Here is a 22,303-nt window from a genome sequence, read left to right on the forward strand (position 1 = left end):
TCCCATATACTTCAATATATGAGATTGATTGCTTACTTCTCAAATAAGAAGGTTTAACATATACTAGTCTTTGAGTATTGTTAATGCCCTGTCTTGAAAATACAATGACTATGAATAATTTTAAGAACATGATTTTGATGCATAGTAATCTCATAATTATAATAATTTTACAAATCTCTTACAAGGCCTTTATGTTTCATGTACTTTATCTAATTAGTACTTAATAACTCTTTATTATTGCGCTAACATGAAGAAAAACCCAATCACATATAATTATGTAATTAAATACGTATTAAATGATAATATATATTCCTTAACCAATCTAATTGGCTCAAAAATATATACCAACACTAAGACCCAAACTTGACCATCTTGTCTCACTAGGATTTCTCTTCAGAACCGTGACAACATATTTGGGACCTATGATGGGTAGAATAAGATTGATTTATTAAATATTAGTTTTTAATCTAGTTTATTAGAATATGAATAATTGGATTTTAATTAGGTTAAGTTTTGGGTACTCTGATTCAAAAAAAAAAAAAGGGGAAAAACAAGTTTTGGGTACCCAAAATTTCCTTCCTACCTTTGCGCTGCCATTCTTGCCCATCCATGAACGCCATTCGCTTCACAAAACCAATCTGCGAAACCGCGACAAAGAAAACCCACATAAAAACCTGAAAGCAAAAAAAGAAAATAAATCAAAACCCCTCACAGTGACCCCCACTTAGCAGTCGAATCTTTTTAGTTTTGGACAGTGAAAGAATAAAGAAGGGTTATTCATTTGCTTAATCAAGTTGGGTCTCTCTTATATCAGCAAAAATGAAGGTGAAAGTAGTGTGTAGGAAAGTCTATGAATACATCAGATACGATCTTAAAGAAATAGCTTTCCCTTCTTCATTGCCCGATCCTCCCCACATCAAAAAGCGCCGCAAATTGACTTGGCACGAGCGTTTTTTAGTAAGCTTTTCCATTTCTCTTCCTTATTTTTCCCGTTTCTGGAGTTTAGATATGTGATTGGTTTCTGGGTTATAATGATGAATGCTTTTTGGCTTATGGGTTCGTCCCCCCCTCTTTTCCCGTTTTCATGTAATTGTGGATGGCTTATATCGTGGAGAAACTATTTTGGTATTGGATTTTAGTTTAGATATTAAACAGCATGGTTCTGTCATTTCTCCATTATAATAGTACAAATAGTGAATTTGGTTTGCCAGTTAGCCTCTTTTTCATTGTTGCTATTGCTTTTTGCTTTTGGTTTCTAACAGCCAAAAAAAAAACACAAAGGTCAAAATGGTTTTCGGTTGTAGAAGTAAATACTAATACTATATTGTTAAGTAATTAAACATTAAAGATTTATTTATATGAATAATAAAATGCATGATTTTTACTTTTATTGCCAAATGCATATGTTTCAAAGTGCTCTAGATTTGAACTCTTTGCTAATTTTTAATAGATAGGATGATTTTGCCTTTGTTTTTTTCTTTTTCCTTTTTGCTTTTTCTTCCTTTCAACAAATTTTAAAGGAGCGAAAAGCAAATAGCAAAAACTAAGAAGTAAAGAAACCGATGATTGTATTAGTGGCCTCGATTTATTACAGGAAAGTGTTAAGGGTGGGCATTGGGTCATGGAGAAATTGTGAATTGATTAAGTAACTTTTTAAGTACCACTCTGTTTGCTTAATGTTGACTTTAATAACTTACTTAAATTTCAACTAATGCTCATGAACCTATTACTTGCACATGCTCTAGAGAATGATAGGCATTTTTGCGAGGAGATAAGTAGTAAATACTAGTAGTTGTTCTTTAGGTCTTAAAGGAGGCATCTAGGCTTTATGCTGCAAGCTGGGTAAGAGATATTGGTCCTGATCTTAGACCAAATGATTATAAGAAGGATGAAGGGAATGAAGGTAAACCCAGTGGAGATAAGGGAAGGACTAAAGAGACAGAACCTTCAACATTGGAAGATATTGGTAAGAATCTTTACTTTTGTGGTTTCATATCACTAAATGTATCTGATGTTTTAGTTGTCTGTAACAAATCAAGAAGTATTTTGTAATGAATTGTGCAATATGTGACATACCCGTTATATGCATTAAACCTTTCAGCACTTATATTTAAATTTCTAGATGCAGTTTTTAGTTATGAATAGACCACTGTCCTCTCTTCTAATGCATCTCTCACAGTTGTGCTTATGACATCTTACGGAGGCTGAGCAACATTGTGCCAAAATGCTTGAGCTCTGAAGAAATGTCTGATATTGAATTTGCAAGTCCTTTTTTTTTTAATGATTGGTGCTACTAAGGGACAATAGTTAGAACTAGTTGAAGAAGTACTAAAAGATCGGGTTAAACCATAATTGTAATATTTAGTTGTTTTAAAAACTTCCCTATGCTTTTTTCTTTTTCCAAGTCAAACTCTCTCTCTCTCTCTCTCTCTCTTTCTAGAGTCTGTATTCACCAAAATTTCATTGTCTTCCAGCTATCTTAGTCTTCATGCACATTCCCCTTCACTCCTAGTGTAAGTAGATACTTTTTCTCCATGAAATTTTGATCTGGAATTCTTGCTTGCCCTTAGTTGATTGCAGGAAACCAGACTAAAGTCCTTGTTTCAATTTCCCTATGTAGTAGAACTCCTCTAGAGGTTGCATGAAATTGATTTATAATTTTTTCCTTTTTGCTTTGTAAGCTATTCAGAGTCCCCAAGTCAATATACCTTCTAAGAGGATCATTTCTTGACCACATTTTGTTTGATTATATTGTTGGCACCAGTGCTCAAGTCCTTCTATTTTATTGCTTTCATTATGTATTTTTGATAAACAAATCCTTCTTTCATTAACTGACAAAGATAAAGTAAGAGTGATAAAAATATTAAACAAAATTTCCTTCACCAGGCCAAGCCTTGGTTGTTATAGAAGAAAGATATAATTAATGTTTATCTCCTAGATGGTTTTAGCTATCTAGGTTTGATCGTCTAGAGCCATCACACAATCATACCCAATATGTCATGGAACCTAGATACTTATTGTTGTAAATAAAATTCCCATTGTGAAGAACAATAGCATGATGACAACTGCCAAGATTTTCTTTCCTGAACATCTTAAAATATATTTCTTGTATTGATTTTTTTGTTAAAAAAAAAAGTTTAACTGTTGATAATTTTCTACTTATTCTATCATTGACATTGTGGGTACAGCTTCAACTAACATATTTTGGGGCCAAACTTCTCTCCTATATCCCTTACATTTTTATTTTCCTGGTATTGTAGTTTATCATGTTAAATTTTTTCACTGTTTTGATGTTGTTTGTGGAAATGATTTAATAGCGGTCGCTGCAAGAGGAGGGATGGAGACTTTGAGGCCTGCTTTACAGAAGTTGTACATGACAAGGGCTTCTTCATATAGAGATGCTCTCAAGAGTTTTATAGATGGATACCAAGAAGGAATCCAGCAGGTCATGGCGAAAAAGGAAGTTTCTAAAACCCAACAGGAAGGCAATACCCTGAAAACTTCCACTTAACCACTGATGGATGCATAAAAGGCAATGCACAGGAGTACTTCTCCAATACACCTATTGTTGATAAAATTTTAGAGCTTCAGTGGAGCTGGGTTGGCATGAAATCACAAGTATGATCCATGTCCTGGGGAAGTTTGCTGTATTGTGAAAGTAAATTAAAAAACTATGACTATAATGGAAATGTTCTGTATATAACTATGCCTCATTAGACTAGTTCTGCATTGCTGGTGCTGAAGCTTTTCCTTTCTTCTGAATGAGTCTAGCAAATTGGAATGCAGGATTTTTTGATGTTTCATGCATGTATGTTTTCGGTTTAGTTTAGCATTTAACATTCTTGTGAGAAATGTAAAGGAACCATTATGCCTTATCTCTTTGTTAAGTGCAAAGCAAAACCAGCTGCTTGAAGGAGTCACTTTGCATGCAATACTTAATTTAGGCGTTTGTTTTCAAGAACCAATCTTGAATGAGCTGCTTAAACACTGAAGGAACCAGATACATGTCTTGACTGCGAAGGAAAAAGTGTTGATCTAGTCTTATTGCAAGTCATATTAACTAAGAAAATGCATCATGTAAGCATGTACGCTCAAAAAACCTTCAATTTTACTGTTATGAACTTCTTTGTCTGTTTGTTTTTGTTGGAATGAGAGTAGGACATTCTTTCTTCATATGGATTGATAGCAGGGGTGCTTTAGTTTTTGCTTCTCTGACGTGGGGATCTTTTCTGGCCTCTCCAAAGGATTCTTAGGAATCTGCTGGGATGAAACATTCAGTGTACAATCTGTTTAAGATTTAAGTAGATACTGCTGGACTTTGCTTTTAGCTTTTCTGGAAAGGCTTGTATGTGGAAAACAGTTTTTGTGTCAAATTTGCAATAGTAAATGTCTGAAGTACATTGCATAGAGTAGAGAGGGAAAGAGAGTTTTGAAAACGACTTGCACAATATAAATGGCTGAGTGGAAATGGGGGCTCCAGAATTAGAGGTTGATACAGAATTGAAATTCCAGTTAAGCTTGCACTAATAATAAGTTGGAACATTATTGTGAGATACCAGTTGTTCCGAATACTTTGTGCAAGAAATCTGTTACTCTGTCAAGTGATACCGATGGTGGGGCTATTGTACACCAGTCGTTGCCTGGTGAATTGTTTTGCTTTGAACCCTTCCAATATGCTTTTAAGTCTTCAGGGAAGCTTTTGTGAGATTCATCTAGAAAGTATCTATTTCCTCAGCAATTTGGGGATGGCGCTTTATTTGGCTTCAAGATCTATTTTACTGGAGATTGTGGATGTTCTGGTGCTAGACAAACCTCTGTTTTTAAGGTATGGGTTTTGATGGTTCTAATTTTTTTAAGATATGTAATTTCCTATGTACTTTTGTTTTTTCTTCTAAATTCTAAAATTTCAAGCATACAATTATTACAAAATCTAGTGACCTCTTGATATCTTGATGTTGTCAATGTTGCTTTGAACACTATTGATTTGGTTTTATTCCTCAGGGGATTTTAGTGAGGGAAAATTAGCTCTTTTTTCTGTGGCAGATGTTTAGAGAATGGAAGATGAGGTTGACCTAGCTCCAAAAGCAAAAGGTCTGATAAGAGGAAAAGCTAAGTGGGACAAAGAAATATTCTCATGTTCTTACTATATTTGTACTGTACTTAGTCATGCATGATTGAATTATTCTTGCAGGACAAACCCATTATACAGGAGGAGTCCCTTCAATGTCCTGATTGGCCACCACCCTGAGGCCAATGATAACAATATCTGGTGATCCTCCCACTTGCAGAGCCACTAAACTTTGGAGGCCATTTCCAGTGGAGGTCAATGGGTAACTCTCTTGTCTGAATCCTTATGGGCCCTAATGATCAATTGACACTTTATCTGATAGTCACAAAAGCAATGTAAAGATATCTGTGTATCTTGTTACCAAATTCATCTGCCTGTGTTAGTATCTCTTAGTTAACCTGGAAGGTCTTTCAAACATGTGCGTGCAAGCTAGAATCCTGTAGCCATTATTTCATACTGAGTGATGTGTGGTCCAAGCTTCATTTAAGTACTTAGGTCGTGAAAAGCTTTGTCTAATTACTGCACTGCATGCCTAATCAAAAGCATTCATTCAAGGGTCACATTATCGATTTTTGTCAATGGAATGCCCCATTTCAAACTCAGTTGACGATTAGTGAGTTTACTAACACTGTTGGGCTTAATGGTTTTATTCATATCTTAAAACTATACTAATCCATCAGCATGCTCTGAGCTGTTTGCATGATTGAATTGTTAAAAACATTCATTAAATGTTTCTGATTCAATGGTTAAGTATGAGTGGCCTAAAGCTTAGATTGTAGGCCTTACAAGGTTACTGATTAGCTAAGATACCATAGGTAAGAACCTTATCTCTTATCCAGCTGGTGGATTCAGCCAAAAACAGGTGGCATCTTAATCTTAAAATGACCTGTGACTTTAAATTGCGGTGTCGCCAATTTGAGGCTCTGTTGCAGTTTATGGTGGTTCAAGGTGTTGTTTTAGAAAACTGGTAAGATATCGAAAGATGAATATATTTGATGAATTCACTAAATGTACAAATCAATGGTAGACCAGGACTTCTTAATCTGAAACCATGGAGGTCAAAGCCAATAAAGTGTGATACAGATGTCTGACAGGGCTTTTGATTGCATGTTACCTTCTACAGTTATGAGAATCTAACTAATTGTGGTTTTGTTTTCTCTTGAGAGATCACGCCCCAACTAGCATTTAATAAATATTTCCTTTATTTTAATTATTATCTATGGTAGGTGAAAGATTGCTTAGATTTAGCAGAAATAATTTGCCATAATAGGCATGCTGAGACTGTTAATTCCATAGTTGTTTCTTTTTTGAAAGCTTATTGCTTGCGGCCAGATCATTTATAACTCATTTATTATGCATTGCATAGGTGTTCTTTTTCATAAAAATTTTATGTTTTTCTTTAGAAGTTGAGCTTGGAAGGATGGCGAGGTTGTTCCTTGACCTTGGAGATAACATTCAGATACTCTTGTGTTTCTCATTTCTATCTAACCTTTCCATTTATTATATGTTCCTTATTGCTGGCCATGCTTCCCATTTCTGTTTGTCAGCTTGGCTCCTTCTGTCATCAGACACCTGAGTGATTAAAACATATCAGAGGGATGTTTTTGCAAGTTGAGTAAGATATGCAGCTCTATTTTGGAGCTAGGCTTAACCCTTAAAGGTTCTTAATCTTTAAGATGCTGATGCTGAGCTGAGCTTGATTCTGAGCAATCTATATGCCCAAATTGAACAGGACAGTTTTTGTCCTTTTGATGTTTGACGAGAATGATCAAGTGAAAGGGTGGGGGCAAAGGCAGAAAGCTGATGGTAATCGGAAAAAAGATAGGATAACTACTATCTTGTTATACATCCTATAAAATATATTCTGATAGGTTTATTGCCATTATGTATATAATCAAATAACTTATTTGTGAGAAAGCCACTCGAAGTAACAACACTGAATTGCTTTGCCGAGTTAACATTGGACCAGATCATTACTCCTCAAGGCTATATGGCTTAATACCCAATTGAAGCAACTTTTTGAGTCATTTTCCCCATCATCCATTCAGATGTGAAACTCAAACTAGGGGAAGAAAGGAAGGGGCCTGATAAGAATGGAACCCTATGCTATAATAGCTATTTTACTACTTTGATTATTCTTTATGACATATTCTCTCTAATTTCACTTCAACGTTTCCCGCAAGTTGCCATATTTGCATTATCTGTTCAAGGGACCATTTTTTTTTTCTTTTGGAATTAATTTTTAGGTTTTCCTTTTGACTTCATGATCTTCTCTGCCTTCTGGGATGCAACAAAAATTACAGAGAATGGAGTCCTTGAGGAGAAAAAGAATACGAAAATGCTATCTATTCCTAAAGCTTCATATCTGCAACTTGCAGTAGTAGAGCATCAAAAAACAGCTTTGGCTTACATCTACATGGGACTTAGATACTAGTAAAGATAGAGAGAGAGAGAGAGAGAGAGGGTGGCTTGCTGGTTCCACATGGCTGTCATCCATCAATTCAAGACCCCCACCCACCACCACCACCACCACCATACCCATCCATTATTATGATTATTAGCCCCTATGAAAAATCTTCAGACAGAATCTAACAGTCCCCCAAGTAGATTCCAAAACGACCCAGTTTTCCCCATTTGGCATTTGCTTACCTCACCACCCTCGCCCCACTCCTCATTGCCTGGGCCCCCAATCCCTCCCCATCCCTCCTGTCCAATTGGCTGCCTTCTCGCTTTCCCTGCCTTGGAAAGTTGCCTAATTCCAGGGGATATTTTTTTTTTACTCCTTCGCCTTCCAAGAAAAATAAAATAAAAAAAAAAAACAGAAGAAAAGAAAATACTTTTACTCTTTTTTCTAATACTAAAACTGTCTTTTGACCTTCCAAGTGGAGTTCAGTTAAGTCAAATCCTGGATGTCACATCTTCAGATCTTATCCTCGATGATTTCTCATATGCTTGATATCTCGGGAGAAAGTGATGTCCTGTTACGATCACAAATCAAATTAGAAAATATATATATATATATATATATAAAGATATAGATATATCAACGTAACACAAACATGTACATTGCAATCACCGATGCTTTAATGGACCAGCTTTTTCGCAGCAAAGATCTGTAGAATTAGAATATGTGCCTAACTATTATGACCACACCCCACCCTGTTGACCATCAATTATTTGGAAGGTATCTTAATAATTGCGATCTAAAGAAATTTGTATGGGCTTCCCTTAGCTAGCAAGAAGATGAGCTTGACTTGGAATTTAACAAACACCTGCCTTATGTGGACTCTGTTCACTTCCCAATTCCATCATTGCTTCTTTGAATTCTAAATTTTTCAAAGGTTTTATATTAGACGAATCTATGGGTGATCAAAAAGCAAATAGCAGTGTCATACAATTTCTTGCTTTCCATACTAAACCATTTCAAACCATGCCGACCACTCTTGGCCTAGCTAGGTCGGTTTGGCCCTTGGATTTATCCTAGCTACCAATCAATAGTTTATCATGATATTTCCACTAATAATAATAATAAGAAACACGACTAATAACCAGAAAAATAAAAAAGGTGAAGGAGGACTGTGGTTCTAACTAGACTTGAAGTCATGAACGACCTGCTCAGGGCCCATGCCATTCTCTTGTTTAAAGATAGATAATCCTGAAATCCCACTGTATTCGACAGCTTGGATGGGGCACATTTCATCAATTAATTAACGCCCTTATTTAAAAAATTGTTTTAAGAAGAAATGGTTGGGACTCAAGGAAACCACGTCGCAACTCAATCATACTCTAGGAACCAGACTAACGCAATTTGGCCACGTGCCAGGTGGTCAACCTCCCTGCACTTGCTAATTATCAATTGTTTGTTAATCTGTCTCATTAGAAGCAGCAGCAAACTCAAGTAGAAAGCAAACAGGCAAAACCTCAATATTTTAATACTTCCTCTTAAATAATTAATTAAGATTACGATGATGATGAAAATTTTAATACATGGGGCTGCTTACCATGTAGTTTGAATTATGGGACTGAGAGTAAAACTGGTGGTGGGTTGGCCCCTGGCTTGACACCGACGAGCTATCAGGCGTGGATGGCTCGGACTCATCGAGCTGGCACTCTAGGTTCACCCCAAATAGCCGCAGCAGCCTCTTTGGGTTCCCAGCCGGTGCTTGATTTTGAGCAATGCTTCCTGCAAGTGTATCACAAAACACATGCTCCCATGTGAAAATCCATCCTCTTATCTTTTAATTCTTTCTCGTTTTTTGGTGGATAAATGATAATCCACCATCTTAGCTCATCTCTACCTTTAATTAAACAAAAAAATGCCAGTAGTACAACTCATTCCTCATCCACTTATTAATTTGACATTTTCTCTGTGCTTCATTCCAATTTCAGTGAAAAGAAAAGGGGTGATAAGAATGGGAAAGGTATTCATTGCCTGCAACGATTGTAAGAAAAGGTTTCTTAATGTCTACCAATTAAAATGATAAGGTAGTGGTAGCAAAAATCATTTGGAAAATCGTAAATTACTATGAGTATGTATGGTAATTTGTGGCGCGTGACATACAACCCCAAGTTCCAAAATGAAAAGCCTTACGCAACAACACAAGCACATTGCTCCCATGTAATTGGAAAGTGTCTCTCACGCACTTCTATGTGCGATAAATTCCCAATCTTACATTATTCACATATATTTTAAAAATAAATATATATCTTTTTATCAAAACCCTTTTTTTAATAATAATAAAAAAAAAATAAAAAGATAGAGTTTACAATGTGACAAAAAAATATACCTGCATGAAGACAGTCAGGTTGGTATGGCACATTAGCCCCATGGCCTTGAATGTGCCCAAGATAAGGATGCCCTTGATGCAATCCCCTACTCCACCCTTCATTGCCACCGCCAACACCGCTATTCCCCATGGCGGAGTTGCCAGCATCCGCTGCCGCCGCAACTGCCACTGCTGCACCGCGCCTCCTCCACCCTATAAACAACCTATCACCCTCCGTACGGTGTCGTTCGAATAAAATAACGTCACCAGCATCAAGTTGCTTCTCCTTGACGTATCTGCTCCACCCTTTTGTCAACACGTAGCTTTGGCTGCTGTTCCAATACGAGTAACGGAAACGCCAACACTTGCCCGACTCGTCTTCGAAACTCAGTAGCAACCCTTTATCACCCGAGTCACCGCCGAGTGGGAAGTATTTCTCTGCATGTTGTTTGGGGATAACAAGCCTGTTCAGCTTGCCAACGTCACTCGGGGTTAAGGGTTTTTCAAACATGGGTTCTCTTTCGTGGTCTAACGGGTTTTCATGAGGGTTTTGGTTAGGGTTTTGGGTGTTGTCAATGGAGGTTTGGTCGTCCAGTTCTTCGTCTTCGTCTTGGTTAAGGTTGAACTTGCGGGAAGGGTGGTTTGAGGGGAAGAACATGGAGGGATGGAGAGGGTGGTCTTGGGGATTGTTGTAGGAGTTTATCCAAGATTGATGAGGGTAGAAATGAGAGGTCCAGGGGGAGTTTTCAAGGGTAATCGAAGGCTTGTGAAGCTTTGAAGAAGGGGAGTTTTGGGTTGGTTCCATGAAGGATTTTTTTTTTTTGGTTTTTGCTTTTGTATTTTTTTTTCTTTGTTGATGTTGTTGTCGTTTGATTGTTGCTGCTCAAAGTGGGTTTATGGACATTCGAGAGACAGAGAGAGAGAGAGAGATAGAGAGAGAAAGATGGCTGCTTTAGTACAGCAGAGAAACTGTAGAGAAAAAGAGGGAGGGGGATGGAGTGGGCTGAAAGAGGCGTGATGATTATGGGTTTGATGTGGAAACTGTGGAAACTATTTGATGTAGCTAAAAAGATATGACAATGAGAGAGAGAGAGAGAGAAAAGAAGGTAAGGGGGAATTGTAAGTACGAGAGTACTTTAAGGTTTTGCGTGATGAAAAAAAAATTCAAACATTATATATACTCAGTGTAATTTGATGAATATGTTTGTTTTTTTTTAAAATTTTTCTTATTTCAGTAGATCTACTCTTGCTCTACTTGCTTAATGGTACTAGTACGTGCTTTGCAGTTTCAGGTCTTGGAATTGAATGATAAGTTATGTCTGTCTATTGAAAAAGAAAAAAGCCAAAGAGGTGTCAGATTTCACTTCCTTCACCTTACTTTTCCCTTCCACTTTTATCCATCATTCAATGAATTGGATTTGGATATAAGTGAGCAAGGAAGTAATCTCCCTGCAGAATATGCTAAGAGGGTCAGGATAAAATACACGTTTTAGATGAATTTGGAGGGAAAAAGAATAAAAAATGTGTATATATATATGAAGAAAGAAATATCTGGCATAGGATAATGTTAAATCACAATCATAGACATTGTTGGGATTAGAGCAGTTACACTTGAATTCCTTTCACGTACTTTGCCTACAAAAACACTAGTAGTTCTGAAATTCACATTTCCAATCCTGTGAGATATATAAATAGTATATGTTCTGATAAGAATTGCTGAATTCGGCAGAACATGTATCCGGATGAATCTTGTGAGAAAGAAAAGAGATTCCAACAGGGTGATTGGTGAATAAATTTTGTGCAAATGAGAAACACCCCATGTTACTACATTGGCAAGCAAATCAAAGGGTGGGGCCGAACCTGACGCAACATGGGTAAATCAGGTTGGCATCCAGCGGCAGCCCAAATAGGAGGTGGAGCAGATCTTTGGTAATATTAGGGCACATGGGATCTTTCCCTTTGCCTGTAAAAGGGATTTTGTATCATTTCCAACAGTGAAAAATCTCATACTACATTGTAAGCTGACAGAGAAGAACATGCTTGTTAGGTTTATATCCAGTGAAAAAGAGTATAGTAAAAATCAGTGAAAGAAACAAGTTTGTTTTGTTAGAAAGTAGTGAAAGGATTAGGGAGACCTGACCCTGAGCCCAGGAGTGGTCCGTCCGCCCTTTGTTGTGTTACATTAGGTGAATAATTTGTTTTTTTCTTTTCTTTTTGGGTCTCCCATGAATGAAAAGAATAGTATTTGTGTCACGTGCATGACAGAATTATTGATGTTTGGCCATTCCTAGTTTTAAAAAGGAGTAAGGGAAGGAACCGAACCGATTGGGGGGACTCTGAAAAAAATCCAGGGGTCCCTTCACTTTCCAATGAACAGAGAGATAGATGAGATAAGATTTGTCCAATTGGAAGGACCCTTCTCTCCCTTTTCGCTTAGTCGTGTTTCAATCCTCTCCTCTAATTGCAGTCTCTCTCCTTTCCTCCCATCATTAAAATCCCTCTCTCATCTGGGTGTCTCTCACTCTGTTCTCTTTTTTTTTTATTATTACCATTATTAATTTCCATTATGAAACTCTTTTTCTCATTTCATTCATTTATTTATGCAGTTGCCTACGTCTGCTTTCCGAGTTTGAGACAAAAACCCACCTCAATTTCCAGGTAGATTCAGACGCCCTTTTCATCCCTAGAAAAGGGCGGGACTGGTTGTTAACTTAAGTACGTGTTGGGAACACACACATCTGTATATATATTACAGGCTGTTGTGTTGTTCAATGCTGTGATATAAATATAAATATATATATTGTCTACTACATCCAACATGTTTATGTCATCTTATTCACTGTCTAGTTACTGCAATCCTCAAATAGGTTTACAATATGTCAGCCATGAGCATTTTTGTCTTAATCATAGATGGATTGTACACTCTCAATTTTTAAATAAGTCGTCTAAATTCAGTTGAAGACATGCCTAATTAACTTAAAAACAATGTTACCAAAGCCTCAAAATTTCTACATATAAGTTACCCAAAAGTGTCGTTTAGCCAAAGAACAGGATTCCTTGAATTTAAAGCAATTAAAACCAGGTTGATGATGGAATCTGCCGAGTAATTGGTTAACTTCACATGCTATGTAACAATGCTGAAGGCCTAGTAGCCTGTTATTGTAATAAAAACAAAAATAAATATGTCCATATCAATTCCCAAGCAAAACCACCTGGTTTTGTAAGACCAATCCGTGAGATTTCCTCACAAAAGTACATCACTCTCTTTCTGCAATAAACACTAATCCTCCATAATTGTTATCTTGTCAAAATTTAGGAAGGCCAACATTTTTTGTTAGGTTGTGAGAAATGTTATGATTGGTTTTCCCTGAAATATATTGTGTATATATTGTTTCAAAATATCAAGATTAAATTAAGTTATAGCAGTCGATGTTCCACATATATTTGTTCAATGGAGCAATGTACCAAAGGGACAAGAACAATGCACCATAATCTACAGATTGATACGCATCTCATTGGCAATGATATATGAATATTATCAACAAGCAAATTGGTAAATTAATAGCTAAGGTGTGATAGCTGTTCATGCTTTCTTTGATTACAGATTGCACTTAGGATTAATTAAATCGAATTTTAATTTATTTCAGATTGGAGTTTTCAACTTTCAAACATAGAATATACAGCTAATTAATTACTCTAATAATCATGAAATTAACAACATGGCTTTTTTATACTTCTCTTGTAATTTAATAAGATTTCCACAGGGTTGAGGTTGGAGATTCAATTAATCACCTAATATAAGGGAGTAAATTGCATGAATAAGAGGAGAGAAGAAAGGATACATCATATTTTGAGTTACACAATTCTTTTTCTAAGAAAAGACAGATGTTGCAGCTGTTAGAACGGTGTGATAAATTACACCTAAGCATGGTTTACACACGTGCATTTGGCATGAAGAACTTGCTGCTACTGCAACAAATTAATTAATTGCAATTGCATTCCAGTAACTTTCCTATTGATTTTTGATAACGATTGTTGAATGCCAAATTTTCGCAGCGGGTGTTTAAATCAAAGCTGGTCAATTTGTTGGGAGAACAGTTTGATTTGGATTCTCTGATAGGTTTCTTTTTCCAATAGAAGCATGCTAAACACATTTTGAAGCCGAAATCAACACCCCCCAACATGTAGCAAATTGCTTAATCGAAAAGGAAAGAATAGAAAACATCAGAATGGAGTCGTTTTGGCCTAACCTTTTCCTCATATCTGACAAAACAAAGGGGAAGGGGGGGACCAGATGTAGTCTTCAGATTGAAAGTTACATGTATTGACATGGACATTAAATAAATTAGGGTTCAAACACAAATTTCACATACCCGAAAATAAAAATTTCATCAGCCACTATCTCGTTTTAATTAGGGTTGAGATCTCTCTATTACTTTTTAATACATTTTTATATATCATGGTTCACATATGTAAGATAATTCAATCATGATTATTCACATATAAATGATAATTGAAAAATAACAAACAAAAAAGTAACCGTCAAAAAATCATGATGTCTTGTTATTATATATTTGGATGTTGCAGTATAGTTGATATGAATTTCATAGATGAAATAAAAAGTAATTAAGATTCCTCCTAGGCCCTGAACCGGAATGTTTTCAGACTTCCCAATGCTATAAAAGTGGGGACCGTATTTCAATCTGATATGGGGAATTAAAATAGGGTTGAAACACAAATTGATGGAGCCGATAAGTTGGACTTGGTCTAGATGGGGCTGAATTTTACAGCAAACTTTTGTTTTGTTTGGACTTTCATTTGTATCCACACATCGACTGCCTGCCCAGGAGGTCGGTTTTTGATTCGAAAGAGTTTGTGGATAAAACAACTTGCTTTAGAGTAACATGCTGGCTAAGCCATTGGCTAGACGGTGTTATTTGGCATGGTTTGTACGAGGCACAGACCCATGCAAACAAAATTCGACTTACCTAGAGTTCAAAAATTTTGAATCCTTCTACCAAGATTTTTGCTTTTGTGTCTTAATTTCCTCTTCTAGTGTACACTTTTATATATCCAAGTGTTTCATCACTTGATATCCTTGTTCTTTAGTGTGGTCATTTGTTGTTTGGGGTACACACTTTCTTGTGCGTAAGTTTGGTGGGTAGAAAGATGTGGAATTGATACCTTCTTTTTCAAGATAAAAAATGCTAATTAAATTCCATCTACAATATTCCTTCTTTAATATGCACATTAAGTTATTAATGAAAGGTTATATGGTTAGTTTTTGCAAGGGTACTAATCTAGGATAAAACCCTTGACCATATGGAACCAACAATCCTAATGTTTCAGGTAATACATATATATACATATATATAGATGTATTGGATAGACGTTTCATTTTCAATAAAATTAGTAGAACTACGGATTGCTCTCAAGAACGATACAGCTCAATTAGTAACTCAAATTTAATCTTAATTGAGTTGAATGGGTTCTCTACGTGCGAGAATGCAAAAAAGAAATAATGTATTGTTGTTTCACCAATAATAATTGGCTTCTCCATCATCAGAAACATTATTGAAACTCGAAGTTGATGAAATTATACATTAAAAGCTTTAAGTTGTGAAATTCATGGAGTAGGGTTTAACTTGAACGTGGTAATTCCTTTGTCCAAAAATAAAAAGAACTTGACTATTCATTCATAATTGTGCGAATACTGAAATCATGAAACTATACAGGTGTAGATTCATTTGCTTCCTCAATGCACCAACCACCAAATTTCAGCTGACACCAACTAATTCCATCCAAAAGAATATTGTAATTAAATTGGATTAAAGAATTGTTTAAAATCTCAACTCATCACCCCCTCTGACCACTGCCCGATTACTCTATGCAGCATCTAAATGTTTAAATCAGGGCAACCCATCTACACCCTTTAAACGGAAAAAAGAAAAATGTAAATTAATCATTTAATCTATTGATAGCGAAAACGAACAAAAGACTACTAACAGTTTCCCGAGGCAATGCCAAATTGCCGACGTCTAATTGTCTATGACATGCTCAAAAGCAAACATCTCCTTTACACTCAGAATCAAAATCAGAGATAAGCATTCGCTAACACTTTTGATAATAAAATATTAATAAAAACTATATGCAAGATGCCACGTGCCTCTTTTTGCCTCTACCTGTCTGGCCTGCCCAGAAATGGTTCGTGAAATCAATTTCCCATTCATCAGAAGGCGTGCATGGGCTCTAATCAGATGGGTCCCATCAGATCAAAAAACTATAATGGTACCATATTTTTTTACTTCTTGGAAATGTACCCGACCAGATCAGTGACCTGACCTCAGTTTCGGCCCGAACCTTTATTATTGCTACCTGCTGCCATGCTTTCTTTTTACCTTGCTGTGGAGGAAACAAAATGAGAGGTGATGATGATGGTAGGAATGATGCAACTGCGTTAATGACACGTGGCATGAGAGGTGCACAAGAAGAGCTGGGAGTGTGAGTGAGGGACCAGATAGAGAAGGGCTAGTGGCATGGTCCCACGTGTATGGGCCCATCGACCAGCAATTTGTTAACAGAGTGGACAAAATTTCCCCTGGTTTCCGAAAGGATCCCATTGACTAGGCCCTTCCAGGCTCCAGGCTCTCTTTTGGCACATCGCCACTGTGACAGCACGCTTTAAGGAACTTTGTAAACATTTGTCACTTCTCTAGCAGCTTTTTAACGTAACTGAATTACTGATCCTACCCGAAGAAAAAAAATTTGTTTGTATGTGAGAAAACTTGAGTTAATTAAGCTTGGTGTGGAAGTGACTGTGATAATAACCCTTTTAAAGTTAAGTATTAAAAGTTAATAACTATTAGAATTTTTCATATTATGTGGGTTACTATTAATTAGTAATTTTAATATAATAAAATAGATTGATAATTTAATCTTATTATGAAATCAAACATGAGAGTCCAATTAATATTACCGTGATCTGTTAATTATAGGCTTTACATTTCTTATTCGATCAATGTGGTTTGACATTGTACAAGCCTTAACCTAGTAAACCTTTAATAAGAGGCTTCTATTATGGTATTATTTATATATTTGGTTAAGTCCCTGCATCAATTCTAACAAACTGCTCATTGTGTGTTGTAAAAAAGAAAAGAGCGAAAAGGAAGATCTATCCTCTACCAACAGTTCTCTAGACAACAAGAAATGACAACCTTAACAAATCAAATAAGTTCGCAATTATAATTATATGACTCTTGTTGTTCTAATCTTTACACATGGATTTAAGGATTAAAAACTTACATATGGTATCAGAGCTAGGGGTGAGCAAATAGAAATCGAACCGAACCGAAATGAGTTCGATTTTTCGGTTCAATTATTCAGTTATTTCAATTAAAATAGTTCAGTTAGTAAAATTATTTCGGTTCGATTTTGGTTAGGAAAAATTCTAACCAAACTAACTGAACCTAAATAATGGTGTTATAGACATTTTACATGAAAAAAAAATCTTAAACCTAGATGCCTAATTTCATCTCTTTGGTTCCTCTTTGGCTCTTTGGCTCTTTGCCTCTTTCTGCCGTCTCTCATCTCCAGCTTCCATACTCTCCCCTCTCCAAACTCTCCAATCTCTAATTCTCCATCGTATTCTCTTCCCCTTCTCTCATCCGACCCATCAGACCATCTCCATTCTCCATAGTCTCCTCTAGTGTTCGCCCTCTTCTCTTTCCCTTCTCTCATCTTTAGCAAGTTGTTGTCCTGTCATCCTTCACCCTTTGTCCCTTCCCATATCAAGTAAGTTTTTATGGGTTTTTTGTTCCTTTTCTCTTCCTTTTGTTCTATGTTCTCTTAGCTTGAAATTTTGTGGATTTGGTCAATGAATTTTTTATGTTGGTTTTTCACTTTTTACTGCTTAAATTTTTTTGGATGGTGGTTTGTTGCTGCTGCTATTATTTTGTGTAAATTTGGCTTATTTTTTTGGTTTGTTGTTGGCAGCAAATTGCTGCTTTATTTATTGCTACATAATCACTTTTCGGATAACTAATTTTTTAAGAAAACGGAGGAAAAAGAAACAGATGGGTGGGTTTTGAACCTTTAAAGCCTAATTTCCTACCAGCAACAAATGCCTATTGTCATTCATATGGTTTAGACACATCTTGACATAAGCTTGCAGCTAGAGAATGGTCATTGTCAGCTTGTCTCATTGCGCTTTCTTTTACTGTGACCTATACGAAAAAGCTACTGCTAGTATCTAACAATACGGAATATCTTACTTTTTGAGTATTTTAGTATTACTTCTATAGTATCCCATGGTCTTTTTCTTGTGTAAAATATGCAACCCTGGTTGGTTTGTATCCCTTATTTTTTCCAACTTAAGGGCTGAACTTAAGATATTTTGTATGAGGTCAGTAAAGTTTAGAAATCACCTGAAAACCCATGTTCTTAGATTATCTTGATATAAAGAGGAGACCGAGCAAAGTCAATGCACATCATTGACGGGCAATAAAGCTTTGGGTGTAATTAAAAGGGGTTTTAATATGTAATTTAAGATTTTGATTTCTGATAGACATGATTTATCTAGTTCTAGATAATTATTGATTTATGTCAATTGCTTGGTAATTTGCTACTTTAATCATCAAGCATGCCAATCCTTAAGAAATATTGTATATTATTTTGTTGAATTTTGACCGAAAGAGAAGGGATCGATGAGCTAAGATCAGTGCTCATATGCGTTTGATTTGTTCTCTAACTCAAGCTTTTATGGTTGAATTTAAAAATGGAAAAACAAAGAAGAAAGGAAGATAAAACTAGGCTTTCTAAAAGCATCCAAAACAATATTAATAAAGTAATGAGCAAGGCATCTTATTCAACACCAAAGGGAAGCTCAAACTCATACTGCTTAATAAGATTCTGTTTTGCATTTGTTTTTTCTTTTGGAAATTTATAGAAAAATGGGAAGCGAGAGAGAGAGCAAAAGACACGAACAGAACATGCGGATTTTTAATTTTATATTTTGTAATCTTTTTTGTAGACAATTAATTTTGATTCATACATGGGGAAGTCATTTATTTTATTTTATTTTCATAATTGAAATGATTAAGTCTTTTCAATTTTGAGACCATATTGATTTTTAGTCTTTGATATTTCAAAAGAGATAGTGACTAGTAGATGGATAAGAGGAAATGGAAGAATAGAGGCAAAGATGTCATTGATTATATTTACTCATTTTTTTTATATGTGCTATTAGTGATAGATTCTTTAATAGATTCTTCATTCTTGAATAATATATTTGCTAATTAATTAATTCTTTTTGAGTGATAGGTTGAAGATTTCAATGATAAGTGAAAGCGAGAATCCAGCTCTTGCTCCTAGTGATGCTACTACGCAGCCTACGCCTATTGGCATGCCGTCATCGTCACCAACACCAACTACACAACAAACCATAATTTTTACCAATGAAAGTGATGCTGTCAATTCTAAGAAACGGAAAGCACTTCCACCGAGGTCTGAAGTTTGAAAACATTTCACCAGATTCGTCAATATTAAGGTGAACAAAAAGGTAGATATAATAATTTTGATAGGGTACTTTCTGCTAATACTAAATATAATGGCACAACTTCATTAAAGAATCACATGAATTATTGAAAAAAGTTTCCTAGTTCTACTAATGATTCTACTCAAATTGAGTTAGCTTTTCAATCGGACGACGGGTCAATAGGAACTTGAAAATTTAGTCAAGAAGCCATTAGAAAGTCTCTAGCTAAAATGATCATCAGAGATGAGTTACCTTTCAGATTTGTAGAAGGGGAAGGATTTAAGGAATTTGTGTCAACTTCATGTCCTAGATTTATTGTGCTATCACGATAGACTATTGCTAGAGATTGCTATAACTTTTTTGTTGATGGAAAGAACCATTTCAATCATATATTGAGAACATCTTCTTTTAGAGTTTCTCTGACCACAAACACATGGACATCAATTCAAAGAGAGAATTATATGTGTCTTACGGCTCACTTTATAGACAATGATTGGAAATTGCACAAAAAAATTTTAAACTTTTGTCCCATTTATAGTCACAAAGGTAAAGCCATTGAGAAAATGATTGATAAATGTTTGTGTGATTGGGGGATTAGTAAGGTTTTCACTATTACTATTGATAATGCTAGCTCCAATGATGTTGCAATGGCATATATGAAGAAAAAATTGAACTTATCATGACAGTTTTTTAGAAAGCAAATTTCTACATATAAGATGCATTCCACATATCATTAATCTCATTGTCACTGATGGATTGAAGGAAATGAATGATTCAATTGCTTGTATTAGAGGGGCAATTAGATACATGAGACAGTTACGTACTAGGTTAGCAAAGTTTAAAGAATGTGTTGAGTCTGCAAATATACAATCAAAAAATTTATTGTGTTTGGATGTTAGTACTCGATGGAATTCTATTTACTTGATGTTAGAAACAGCTCAAAAGTTTAAAAAAGCCTTTAATTTATTAAAGGAAGCCAATTCTCAATATAGAACTGATTTGTTGATGGGAGATGGGATACCTGAGCATGAGGATTGGGAAAATGTTAAGAGGTTGAATCTTTTCTTGAAACATTTTTACACATTCACAGTAAAAGTTTCAGGTACCTCTTATGCCACTATTAATACTTTTCTAGATGATATTTGTGGTGTTTATTGCATTTTGAGAGATAGACAAAGAATCTTGATGTTGAGTTACAAATAATGGCAAAGAAAATAAAAGAGAAATTTAATAAGTATTGGGGAAATATAGAAAAAAATGAATAAGTTGCTTTATATTGCCTCTATTCTTGATCCAGGGAAGAAACTTGTATTTGTAGAGTTTTGTTTAAAGAAAATGTATTTGAATGAGCAGGCTTCATCAATTTGTGTGAGTTTGAAAAAAACAATGGAAGAGTTGCTTGTTGAATACCAAAATAACGTACAACCTCCTCTTGAGAAAGTTGGTGACAGTAGCCAATCCCAAGTGAGCCAAATTTCAGAATTTGATGATGATATTGACTTCAGTGCTAGTGTTGCACTTTTGAATGAATTTAAAAGATACAAGATTGCACTTGGTAGGGAAGAGGATAAATCAAAATTAGAAAAGTATTTGAGTTTAAATGAGCCTGATGCAACCGATAGCGATGACTTTGATGTTCTCATTTAGTGGAAACTCAATAGTCATAGATATCCTACTCTTGCCCTACTGGCGTGTGATGTATTAGCGATTCCTCCATCCACAGTTGCTTCGGAATCAGCTTTTAGCCCTGGTGGTCGTGTGCTTAATGCATATAGGAGTTTTTTAATGCCTAAGATGGTGCAAGCCCTTATTTGTGCTCAAGATTGGCTATATGGACCTTCCTATTATCTTCATGACATTGAGAATGATTTGACAGAGCTTGAGAAAGTTGATGAAGGTTAGTATTTTATTTATATCATCATTTCATTTTTGTTGTTTTAATTGTTACTATATTATTGCTTTATTTCTTACTTTCTTGTTTATGTATTTTAAAGTTGTCAAAGATTGCAGTGGACAATGTACTTGATAATCTTTAAGGTAATCAAGTAATGTACTATTGTTATCTATTGCCTGTTTGAATTTATAAAATATTAAACATGTTCTAACTTATTTTTTTTTAATCTATTTGAAACTAACGGTTTTTTATTTATTTTTTTCAACTTTTAAGGGTACAACCTATATTTATGCTAAGTTGTTCATAGCATCAAGAGGCATTTGGGGAAGAAGTAATCTTTAGAGGCACTTGGAAATGATTTACTGCTATTTGTTGAAGACTATTAGTTGTTGTTTTTATCTATTGTTAAATACTGTTAATGATTTGTTGTTATTTGCTGCACATTTTACTATTAGAAACCTAGAAGTGTCTATTTCGCATTAACTGGTTGTATATTTTGTCATAACACTCTTGTCTATGTCAGCATAAACTGTATTTGATTGTAATTGTCTAATTTATTTCCTTAATTATTGTTTACAGTTTGTTGGGTTGCTTAGGAATGGATTGTATATAATTAGTTTTATAAATACATTCCATATTTGAAACACTAAAAAATAAACTATGAAATTAATTTAACTCAAATTTATTACGAGCTCAAGTCAATTTCTATTAATTGGGTTTGACTCTTTTTTTTGAAAAATAAATTTTATTTGAACTAGAGTTTATGCCAACTGAAGTCTTTATACAAATACTTCTTTTAGCATATAATAACTGGTCCGTGTTTGATCATAAATCATACAATTATAAAATAACTACCGCTTTAATTCTTATGGTAATTTTTCAATCTTAAGTTGAGCTTAAAAACAAAAAAGAATTAGCTTCCTACCCTCTACCCCAAAGGAGCCCATATTTAATAAAAAAGAAACTCAGCACTACACCTCTGTCACTCCCCTATACTATTTTCCTCCAGCCATTAAAAGCCATTTTCATTCATTCCTTTTCAT

General features: G+C 35.2%; 2 protein-coding genes and 1 long non-coding RNA gene across 5 annotated transcripts; 2 read left to right on the forward strand and 1 right to left on the reverse strand.

The window, feature by feature from the left end:
- The first annotated feature begins 803 nt into the window (after window positions 1–803).
- EMB2735 (embryo defective 2735) lies at window positions 804–3,916 on the forward strand. The gene is made up of 3 exons (XM_021433510.2): window positions 804–957; window positions 1,804–1,966; window positions 3,318–3,916. The coding sequence occupies exons 1-3, from the start codon at window positions 820–822 to the stop codon at window positions 3,509–3,511; spliced, it is 495 nt and encodes a 164-aa protein (XP_021289185.1). The 5' UTR covers window positions 804–819; the 3' UTR covers window positions 3,512–3,916.
- Window positions 3,917–7,834: 3,918 nt separating this feature from the next.
- Window positions 7,835–10,913, reverse strand: LOC110420259 (B3 domain-containing protein At2g36080-like). 2 transcript variants are annotated; one of them, XM_089784237.1, is made up of 3 exons: window positions 9,856–10,913; window positions 9,071–9,251; window positions 7,835–8,030 (listed from the first exon to the last, which is right to left on the reverse strand). In XM_089784237.1, the coding sequence occupies exons 1-3, from the start codon at window positions 10,637–10,639 to the stop codon at window positions 7,967–7,969; spliced, it is 1,029 nt and encodes a 342-aa protein (XP_089640363.1). In that variant the 5' UTR covers window positions 10,640–10,913; the 3' UTR covers window positions 7,835–7,966. The 2 variants fall into 2 exon arrangements, with proteins under 2 accessions (XP_089640363.1, XP_021289184.1); XM_021433509.2 differs by having other exon boundaries at window positions 7,835–8,046; window positions 9,070–9,251; window positions 9,856–10,906.
- A 6,461-nt stretch (window positions 10,914–17,374) lies between these two features.
- LOC110420589 (uncharacterized) lies at window positions 17,375–21,522 on the forward strand. Of its 2 annotated transcripts, none has more exons than XR_002445555.2 (3): window positions 17,375–17,625; window positions 19,153–19,378; window positions 20,720–21,522. It is a non-coding gene; the product is annotated as an uncharacterized LOC110420589 (long non-coding RNA). The 2 variants fall into 2 exon arrangements; XR_002445556.1 differs by having other exon boundaries at window positions 21,090–21,518.
- Window positions 21,523–22,303: the final 781 nt, after the last annotated feature.

This window comes from Theobroma umbraticum, unplaced genomic scaffold (assembly GCF_002168275.2).
Source record: "Theobroma umbraticum cultivar Fairchild unplaced genomic scaffold, ASM216827v3 scaffold_86.0, whole genome shotgun sequence".
NCBI classification, from domain to species: Eukaryota; Viridiplantae; Streptophyta; class Magnoliopsida; order Malvales; family Malvaceae; genus Theobroma; species Theobroma umbraticum.

What these genes read in the sequence shown, in the direction of transcription:
- EMB2735 (XM_021433510.2), top strand. Translation starts at nt 820, where the DNA reads ATGAAGGTGAAAGTAGTGTGTAGGAAAGTCTATGAATACATCAGATAC. An exon ending in CTTGGCACGAGCGTTTTTTA is followed by an intron (nt 958 to 1,803) that starts GTAAGCTTTTCC and finishes GTTGTTCTTTAG; the next exon opens with GTCTTAAAGGAGGCATCTAG. An exon ending in TTCAACATTGGAAGATATTG is followed by an intron (nt 1,967 to 3,317) that starts GTAAGAATCTTT and finishes ATGATTTAATAG; the next exon opens with CGGTCGCTGCAAGAGGAGGG.
- LOC110420259 (XM_089784237.1), bottom strand. Translation starts at nt 10,639, where the DNA reads ATGGAACCAACCCAAAACTCCCCTTCTTCAAAGCTTCACAAGCCTTCG. An exon ending in ACCTGACTGTCTTCATGCAG is followed by an intron (nt 9,252 to 9,855) that starts GTATATTTTTTT and finishes ATACACTTGCAG; the next exon opens with GAAGCATTGCTCAAAATCAA. An exon ending in TCCCATAATTCAAACTACAT is followed by an intron (nt 8,031 to 9,070) that starts GGTAAGCAGCCC and finishes TCACTTTCTCCC; the next exon opens with GAGATATCAAGCATATGAGA.